At 52.3% G+C, this 9,423-nt stretch overlaps 5 protein-coding genes across 5 annotated transcripts; 3 read left to right on the top strand and 2 right to left on the bottom strand.

The window, feature by feature from the left end:
• The first annotated feature begins 292 nt into the window (after positions 1 to 292).
• BU25DRAFT_407255 (uncharacterized protein) lies at positions 293 to 1,236 on the top strand. Its single transcript, XM_033705488.1, has 2 exons — positions 293 to 1,053; positions 1,104 to 1,236. The coding sequence occupies exons 1-2, from the start codon at positions 329 to 331 to the stop codon at positions 1,111 to 1,113; spliced, it is 735 nt and encodes a 244-aa protein (XP_033565802.1). The 5' UTR covers positions 293 to 328; the 3' UTR covers positions 1,114 to 1,236.
• On the bottom strand, positions 1,115 to 3,467 carry BU25DRAFT_407253 (S-adenosyl-L-methionine-dependent methyltransferase). Its single transcript, XM_033705487.1, has one exon. It carries the CDS (start codon positions 3,058 to 3,060, stop codon positions 1,264 to 1,266), a length of 1,797 nt encoding a protein of 598 aa, XP_033565801.1. The 5' UTR covers positions 3,061 to 3,467; the 3' UTR covers positions 1,115 to 1,263.
• A 181-nt stretch (positions 3,468 to 3,648) lies between these two features.
• BU25DRAFT_418385 (uncharacterized protein) lies at positions 3,649 to 4,245 on the top strand (the record flags this gene model as incomplete). The annotated part of the gene is made up of 1 exon (XM_033707871.1): positions 3,649 to 4,245. The coding sequence occupies one exon, from the start codon at positions 3,649 to 3,651 to the stop codon at positions 4,243 to 4,245; it is 597 nt and encodes a 198-aa protein (XP_033565800.1).
• Positions 4,246 to 4,275: 30 nt separating this feature from the next.
• On the bottom strand, positions 4,276 to 6,084 carry BU25DRAFT_479231 (MFS general substrate transporter; the record flags this gene model as incomplete). Its single annotated transcript, XM_033711018.1, has 5 exons — positions 4,276 to 4,611; positions 4,662 to 4,979; positions 5,026 to 5,285; positions 5,333 to 5,671; positions 5,726 to 6,084. The coding sequence occupies 5 exons, from the start codon at positions 6,082 to 6,084 to the stop codon at positions 4,307 to 4,309; spliced, it is 1,581 nt and encodes a 526-aa protein (XP_033565799.1). The 3' UTR covers positions 4,276 to 4,306.
• Positions 6,085 to 8,210: 2,126 nt separating this feature from the next.
• On the top strand, positions 8,211 to 8,648 carry BU25DRAFT_191956 (uncharacterized protein). The gene has a single exon (XM_033701013.1). The coding sequence runs from the start codon at positions 8,267 to 8,269 to the stop codon at positions 8,564 to 8,566; it is 300 nt and encodes a 99-aa protein (XP_033565798.1). The 5' UTR covers positions 8,211 to 8,266; the 3' UTR covers positions 8,567 to 8,648.
• The last annotated feature ends 775 nt before the right edge of the window (positions 8,649 to 9,423 follow it).

The following is a 9,423-nucleotide window of genomic DNA, read 5'->3' as shown; positions in this document are numbered from 1 at the left end:
GACCCTTGGTATCACTGACCCATCAGTATGAGCTGCACTGGTGATGGAGGCTTGGTTGCAAGTACTGCTTATAATGCGGGTTTTCACAAGGCAGAACGATTGGTGCCTGATTCCGTCACACGTCGCGCTAAGCCTCCACCACGTCAGCCTTACACCTCGGGGAAGCCTACCAAGACAGTGTGCGAGAAATGCGACAATATTTTCTCAGGCGCACACCGACCACGTGAAACATAGGATGTAGTATAAGAGTGACTGACGACTATCCCTTTACAATGTCTGCACCACCCCCAGCAACACTTTCGCAGGATTACGCCTCGTCTTGTTCATCATGAGCACTACCACTACCACTGAGGACCCTCCCATCGACATCAAAACCCTGTCCGAGCAAGACAAAAAAGAGCTCATGATCGGAGACACCGTATCCATAGCCAGCGACACCACACTCGGCGTTTTAGACGCCACCTTCATACCCGTCAAAACACTGCACATCAACGCCAAAGGCATCAGCGTCCTCCGCCTCTCCACACCACCGAGCGAGCGCGCAGTCACGATCAGCAACCCCGATGGCAGTCTAGTCTACACATCCACGCGCGCCAGACTCAGTTCAGGGAACTGCACTCTAACGGATGCTGATGGGAAGGCGTTGGTTGGGACTGAGTACTTCTTTGGCCCAAGTAAAGATCCTGTGCTGAATAGGCTGGACACTGACGAAGGTATGATTTACGAGATCAAGACATTGTCGAAGTGGACGAGTAGAAATCACAAGTTCTTGCTGCCGGATGGGAGGACGTTTGAGTGGCGGTATAAGAGGGAGAAGGGGTTTGGCGCGAATGGTGTGAAGGGGACTGCACTTGTGCTTAATGTTGGAGAGAGGAGGTTGGCTATGCTGATCAGGAATGATGAGACAAGAACGCTGGGGAGCAAATCTTGTAGTGCGGGCAATGGCGGTGAGCTCCTGTTGGGTGATGATGTTGGTGGGAAGATTGGTATTAAGGAGGATCTTGTTGTTGCGACTTGTTTGCTGATGTTGAAGAAGGAGATTGATCGCAGAAGGTGCGTACAGCTCATGGCATTGACTGCGATCATCATTTAATCTTGAGTAGGAACTGGTGATGGCAGGACGGTGCAGTGGATGTTGATCAGTGCTGCGGGCTTTGTCGTGATCAAGATTCGTCCATGAATTTATCTGAGCTTTGATCTCCAAGTTACACAGTCTATCTCCAACATGACACTCCCACTCATACGATCCCTTTCTCACTGCCATTACCACATCTCCCACACACCGGCTGGCAACACTGACCTCATGATCTTCCAGTGGCTCACCGCACCCTCCTCATGATACGCCTCCAGCTCAGCGACATCAGCCTTACCCATCACCTGCGCACCTTTCTCGTACTCAAACTGAACTTCCAGCTCTTCTCTCGGCTGCAGGAAGTTCCTGCGTGCAATGCTGCCAAGCCAGTCCTTGCTTGTCGCCTTGCGGAATCCAACGGCCTTCTTGCCCTTCCCATGGTCGTTCTTGACGCAGAAGATGACCATGTTGATAAAGTCGCTGTCGCCCTCTTTGTGGTCGTCAGGCGCAGGAGTGTCACGGAAGAGACGGCAAGCGGGGAAGACGGCGTGGATGGTGTTCAACACAAGTTTGGTGGAGCCGAGAGTCAGGTCGCCGGCGTAGTTGATAGCCACGGCACCATCGTCTTTCAGCAGATTGTAAAGACCTTGCATGAACTCGGTTGTGAAGAGGTAGACGGGCTCAGCGCCGCCGGTGAAGACATCGTGGATGATATAGTCGTAGGATTTGGGGTTGGAAACGGACGTGTCCGCGACGTAGCGTACGGCGTCCGAGATGACGGCTGTGTGGTTCGGTGAGAGTCCGAAGAACTGGGTGGCGTACTTGTGAACGACTGGATCGAGCTCGACGATTGTTGTGTTGAGCCCGTGTGCGATGAGGGCGTTGGGCGCTGTGCCGATACCGAGACCGATGACAAGGGCTGATTTCTCTGAGTCGGGAACGGGCTTGACGTCCAAGGCTCGGGGTACTGATTTGACAGGCTGGAGCTCTGGGTCCTCGACCAAGCGGACAGCTTCGAGGAGGACGAAGACAGCAAAGATGCTTTCCTTCTGACGTTGGCCCTTGTTGTATGAGTCAGGCGTGACCAGCCACTCTCCACCCAAGAGCGAATGATCGCAACGCATCACACGAAAGGCATTGTCGGCGTAGTTCTCCACCACTGAGACGTAGCCAGTCAACGACTCTTGGCGAGCGAGGATAGTGTAGTTCTGGGTGGCGACAAGAGTAGCATTTGCGGATTGGAATGCGTGGTCCGCTGGGTTGTGAGGGTTGATCCATAGAGTATGCAGGATCGCCGGGAAGGCCAAGAACAAGAGCTTTGAAGGGGTAATGAAGGCGGAGGCTGATGCAAGCAGCATCTGGAAGCCAATGCGTGTCAAGTATACATGCTGTCCAACGAAAGCAGGAAGCAGTGCACCGAAAAATCGGGAGACAAATGACACACCAACATACGAAGTCATTGGCAAGATGGCGTCGCCGAGCGCAGAAGGTAGGTCCCAGCGGGAGAAGTCGACCGTGTCCAGCAGGTCGGAAACAGCGTACATGGACAGAAACAGGAGCGGAAAGTATGTGAGTGATTCGACGATCAGAGGCCCGTAATCGATGCCAAGCTGCGTGCTCTGTGGGAACAGATAACATTGGATGAGTGGTGTCCAGTATGCGAGGACAGTGACCCAAGCAGAGACATCCACCGACACATAGCCCTTCAGCAGCCGTCTGACACCAAGTCCTCCTAGTGCGGTCAAAGTCATTGCTTGCTGGTGATGCAACGATGCTGGGATCGACCCAAAGATGGGTGACAGATTGAGTTGTGATACTGGAGAGGCCACTCCAGCAATGAATATCAATGCTACCGCACGAGAAACATTCTTAAGAACGGTTGACGCTGGAAGATACTGAGGTCGACTTTCGGCATCCTTTGGTGTCGTTGGTGTCGGCGGCGCTGCTGCCACCTTGGGCTTACTCTGCCTCTTTTGTCTGGAAGACATGGTTCTGCAATACCAATTACTAACTCTTTTCCAGATGATCAAGGAAGATGGCGAAACCAAAACGTAGTGTGTGGAACAAGATATCGACTCGAAAAGAACAGATGTTAGGCGAGCTTCCAATTTCCTTGCGGACCGCGCATCCGTGGGTGTATTCGACCCGCGAGGAGAGCAATGAAGCGCGATGTGCACAACGCGAAGGAGACAAGGCAGGAACGTGAAAGGATGACAGTCTACAGGATGAAGGGAAAGGAAGGACACCTGGTCTAGCGAGATGTTTCAGATGATTGATGCACGGATGAAACGACTTGGAGTGGTTCGGTGCCCGTGGCGCGTTTCGACGCTAGTCAGTCGTGTGGCGTAGCGCCTCGCGTGGCGTCATCGTCAATGATGGACACTTTCTCAACAGACGTGCATGCTTCATTACACCATACGTAGGTGGAATTCCAGCTTTCAACACAGACATACCTTCAAATAATGCCATATATGACTGGTTCACCCACCATGGCTCCACTCCCCCTGCGAACTGCGAACGCGCATAACCCCGCCGCCGACACCAGTAAAATCCTACCAATGGATGCGGACGACAATATGAATGTGGATGAGGTTTTCTCGCGCGATCAAATGCGCCAACAACAAGAAGAAAGAAAAAGCAGACTCATCGCCAAGAACCGCCGAAAACGTTACCTCGAAGTCCACCCTGAATACTTCGACGACTCCTCCCTCGAACTCGCAGATCCCTTACTCTACGACCGACTCATTCGCCGCTTCCAAACTGCTAGAGAACGCGAGGCAGAGGGCCAGCGCAAGGGCTTTTCAGGTCAAATGTCAACCGACTTGTGGCGCGCTGAAGCGAAGAAAGACGCGCTCAAGCACACCGACCCCAACTCGCTTTTCACATACACTCGAGGGCCACAGGGGCAGATTATGGAAGAAGACAAGGACGAGGTGCCAATGACGAAAGAGGAGGGCAAGGCTTGGTGGGTTGACGAGATGACACAGCGCTTCCTGAGCGGTGCGGACGACGACTTCGAGTACAAGACCGTAGATGAGAATGACAGATACGATGACGAGAAGGAGCGCGACATTCAGGATGCGTATTTTGATAGCATGGAGTCTGACTTCGATTCAGACGGCGAAGGGAAAGAAAAGGTCTTGACGGGCGAGACTGGCATACAAGACTACTGAGCGAAAGCACCATCTAGTGGCCATCTATATCTACACCAACTCCACCGCGGGAGATAGCCGTCTACAAGAAGTACTTGAAGGTCATCGATCGGTCACCCAGCTCGCCGAGCTCCTCTGGCGTATACCCGTTGTGCGCGCCCTCCGCCAGCTGACGCTCCCGCTTCGCGTTGATCCTCTTGTAGTTGAACACCAGCACAATAAGCGCAAGGATGCCTGCACCAATAAACCCAAGCTCAAGAGCGTGTCCAAGGATATAGCGAGGTGCATCTTCGGCGCGATAGAAGTTGGAGGCCATGGCTCCTGCAAGATTGCCTACAGCGATCTGAATGGCTTGACCTGTTGCACGCTTGGTGGATCCAGCCAGATCTGGCAGGCTGTCAGCTGTTGTATTTGATAGATTAGGTGCACAAACTTACTGTTTGACAGCCAGGTGATGTTTCCTGGAAACGCTGGGTAAAGAGCACACGCTGCGATGAATACACCAGCATAGATAACACCTGGAGTTGCGCTCGCAACACACATGATGAATCCAACTGCCATGATGCAAAGGCAGACCAGGATGAACGGATACCGCTTGCCGACTCTATCGCTCCACCAAGCTACTGCGACCGCCAAAACGGACGCGGTGATGTAGATGGGCACGGTCAGGAGCTGCGCAGTGGAAGATGTGTACCCCAAACCTCGGATGATCGAGGGCAAGAAGAGCGAGATGCCGTATAAGGGACACACGATGCCTGTCGTTCTTAGCTCCGGTATGACTAGCTGCTTCAATCGACGTACCCCAGTAGACCCAAATACTGGTCCAGATCTGCCAGTCCAGAAACGCAGACTTTACAAATTTCCACTGAAAAGTATCATCCTGCGCCACGCGTATTCCATTGACCGTCTCGTTCGATGCGCCTTGGTACTTAAGCCGGAATACGATGAACGCTCGCTCTTCTTCTGTCAGGAAGCTTGCCGTTTCTGGGAAGTCGTACAAAGTGAAGTATGCCAGGGTCGCAACGACAACAGTCAAGATACCCTCGAGGATGAAGATCCATCTACGCAAAGTCAACGATCAATCCCACCTTGAAACGGACGAACTCACCTCCATCCTTCCAGGTTTCCAACACCATCCATATGCGCAATACCAAATGCCAAAAGGCCAGAGAAAGCTCCGGCAACAGACGCGGCGCTGAAGAAAAGTGCTTGTCGAAATTGCGCTTCATGGCGACAATACCACATAGTAATGTAATACGCCACGCCAGGGAACAAGCCCGCCTCTGTCACTCCAAGGAAGATGCGCGCAATTAGCAGACCGTGGTAATTCTGCACGATGCCCATCAACGTCATGACGATACCCCACGCCACCATAATCGTCGGCAGCCAAATGGATGGACGAAGCTTCTTCAGGAGCAGGTTGCTGGGGACTTCAAAGGCGGCGTATCTGCACGTCTGTTAGCGCATACGTTGGGAATCTCACAGGGTGACAGCGACATACGTAAAGAAGAACACGGTCAAACACCAGTTGTACTGTGCGCCACTCATACCCAAGGTCTCTACCAGACCTTCGATCTTCGCGTTGCCGATGTTGCCTCTGTCCAGAAACGACAATAGATAGAGCAGGGCTAACATGGGGATCAAGTGCCAGTCCATCTTGCGCAGTATCTTCTTTTCATCCAGATGGGCAAATGATTCCAGCGTCACACCCGGCGCGGTAGCAAGTTTGTCGATGCGCGCAATCTCCTCTGCCTTGCTCTTACTGACACGACTGGAGATGGAATGCGAGACGGAAGCCTTGCGCACTGGCGATTCATCCAGGTCGCGCGAAACGCGTTCGTGGGACGGTTTCTCGGACATTGTGGCGGTCAGACTATGTGGTTGGAGAGAGAAGATTAGACTTGGTGGCAGAGGAGGAGATAACATGGAAGGGTAGCGCTTTCTATACAATGATGTCAAACTAAGCGAGCATAGGTGAATAGCCGTTGTCGATCTTTGTTAAATGCACTCACGCTTGCGGTCGTGTCGTTACACCTGCATTGATCATCGCGGGGAGCCATGTGCTTTTGCATATATATCGCTTTTCTCCCAGTCCCATGTTTCACTCCTCGGCTCACCTCTGCATCCCTCACCCCTCCGTTAATATCCTCAGATCCCTGTACCTTCCACACGTCTTCACATTTGTAGACAGTGTCTTCCGCGGCTCTGTGTTGTTGTCTGGCCACCTCGCTTACCCATACCCATCACCTACGTCCAAGCCACTTGCCCTGCCGTTGACGCACGCCCAGACTATGCCATGGCGTCTTGCCATTCGCTAACCACACTTCATTGTGCTTTGCGCGAATCAAGAACGTCTTGTCAACGGCAAGACGAGTTGCTTAGCGAGCAGGTGGGTAACGTGTAGGTCGTGGACAGAGAACGTCTGGGGTGATGTCTGGGGCCCCGCATCATGGAAAGCGATTCGGCAGATAAGCTGGGTGCAAGTGTTGTGGAAGACAGTGAATTTTCGGGTTCCTGTGTTGGGAAGGAAGGTGGGAAGGGTTCCGCACTAGTGCGGAAGGTTCACTCCTGCGCGCCACGACCGTTGCTCATGGCTGCTAGTATCGTCTCAGGAAGCTTTGGATGAGGTCGTTTTCACTCAGTGCAGAATGACTTCGATAAGCAGGGACGACGCACCGCATGACCAGCACTCCGCAGGCCCCTCGCTCGCCCTCCGAGTATACGGTGACTCCACGATACTCCGAAAAGAGGTCTCCAAGAGAAGGCAAACGAGGCGCTCACCATACATGATGTTGGAAACGGCCTTTACTGGAATGCAGTGCAATTCTCAGCCTAGTGGGGCCCCTGCCCCGCCTGATTGAGGGGCATGGTGTTCTTGTGGCACATTGCGCGCAAAGGGCGTCAAGGTACACCTATGAACAGGGGAGGAGTACGCAGTAAGCGACATGTTCACCAAGTCATGCGCCACGTTCTACTTAGTGTTGGTGGAACTAGGAACAAGCTTGTGAGCAAATGGGATACCGCCATTTCAGCATATGGAGAGCCGAACGCCTTCATCACTAAGGAACATCTCCTGAAAACACTTCAGTAGCTGATCTAACGTCAGTGTATCTGCGAGATATACTTGCAGACGAACAAGAGCCACGAAAACCATGTTCAGCACGTTAACACGCGTCACTACGGTCCGGTCCCCAGCCTTCTCACGACACACAACGTCCGCTCAAACTGGCACACACCGCATCTTCCAGTGTGGCTGTGAACATCGTGAACCAGCAATGAGGCTGGTGTGTGCTCATGTCTGGTAGCGAAGCGTCGTAGGGCTGATGTTGTGACTTCGCCCCGTAATACTTTGCCTGCGCTACCTCTGTCATATGGCTCGAGGAGTCAACAAGGCCCTCGGGACAGACGGCGACCCCGAGTATGACGGAGTTCCTGTATGGACAGCGACACGACATGAACTCTCTAGGGATGAAGCGTACCGATCTTTGCTGGACGTTCACCGTCTAGTGAAGTCACGATGTTCGCCAGGGTAGCTGAAGAGGACCTTCGGCGCCGAAAGGGCACTACTCTACCCCCCTTGTAAGTGTATCAACAACAAGGACGAAGGAGCACGATGCAGGTTGTGGTACGTTGACGATGTCCTTCGAAAGCTTCATTATCGTTGTTCTCGAGGTATAAGACGTTTCTTCCCTGTCTCTGCAGTTTGCCATCAACAACCTTAATATCATTCCACAATCAGTATCATTCGAACAGCGGCTCCACAATACCCCACCAACCTCAGCTTTGAAGCAATTCACTACTCCATAATTCGTCTTTCGGTCACTTTCAACACATCTAGAAATCTAGAAACCTAGACATCCTGTTGTGTCCTCAGAGCTTTCACAGCAACACCTGGCGTAGTCTCAGCATCACCGAAACTTGCTCTTTTCAATATACACAAGCTTCTGTACTATCCTCTTGCTGCAGCAAGTCATTCAGGCTTCGGTCACATCTTCGACTTCCCTGTTTCATCAGACTAGAAACAACGTCCACACCACCAGCCATGTGCCATCAGCAACCCTCAAGCTACAACACCGCCGGTCCGTTCATTAGCTACGCACAGCCTGCCGACACCTGGTACTGCAGTGAGTGTAACGCTCTAAACATGAACTGGTACGATGTCTGTCCCGTCTGCAACCAAGGAACCAGGCAGTCTGCTACCTATCGGTCAAACGCTTCAAGCTACACTTCTCATGGTAGTGCAGGCTCGCCAGCCCCGGGTTCATGGGCTTGTGACAATTGCGGTGCTTCAAACTCGGATAACACGCCTGACTTCTGTCCCATATGTGGCGCCAGCCGTTGAAAGCAGATTTTCGGTGTGCTGCGTTGGACAGCTTTCCTCTATTCAGTTCGTGCTTTCAGTTCCGTCTTGTTTTTGCCGTACGGGTACATGGTTTAGCTGGGGGGTTTTTTTTTGGGGGGGGGGGTTTTCTGTTTGATCTTGAGTGATACCATCTACTAGTCCTTTGCTTATTGCTTTAGTTTTGTCTCCTGTACACATTCGGTGTTTTTGGCGTTGGTGGGATACGTAGAGCTGGTGGTCAAGACGGTATATTTTGTCGACGTTCGATTGTTTATAACCACCTGAAAGAGGAAACGATACAACCTAGATGTCATAGAGCTTTGTCTCCGATTTCGTACTTGCTTCAAAACAGATACCATCTTACTCCTTGCTAGACTTGCTAAACGAAGAGGTCGGGGACACTGCCCTGAAAGTCAAGTCCCGCTGGTGACTTCAGGGGTGACCTTACGGAAAGTAAGAGCATTTTGGGCTCCACTTGCGCTGTATTTGACCTTGTTGCTATTCTTGTCAGTCTTGTTAGCTGTGACCTATCCAGAAATTGAATTCTTCGGGGAACGACTTTGACAGACGGCCAGAAAGAATGCTCATGTTAGCATCGTGGTCTTGCTTACTTTGTCGACGGCGATGCTCTCATTTCTCTCGACGTAGCTACCGTGCCAGCTCCGTTGTGCTCATTGGCCGTGAAGTCTTCTCCTTCTTCGCAACCTTGGCGGCTGCCTCTGCCTCTTCCCGCTCCATCTCGGCGAGCTCTTCATCGATGTGCCTTTGTATATCTCTCGCTTCATCTTATTCATTGAACTCCTCCCGCCCACTCGGGCTCCATCCACTCCTCGGATTGGTCCAGCTCCTTGCACAAT

Source organism: Macroventuria anomochaeta (genome assembly GCF_010093625.1).
Source record: "Macroventuria anomochaeta strain CBS 525.71 unplaced genomic scaffold BU25scaffold_4, whole genome shotgun sequence".
Classification (NCBI taxonomy): Eukaryota; Fungi; Ascomycota; class Dothideomycetes; order Pleosporales; family Didymellaceae; genus Macroventuria; species Macroventuria anomochaeta.
The sequence above is the reverse complement of the archived record's forward strand: the minus strand, read 5'-3'. Positions and strand labels throughout refer to the sequence as shown.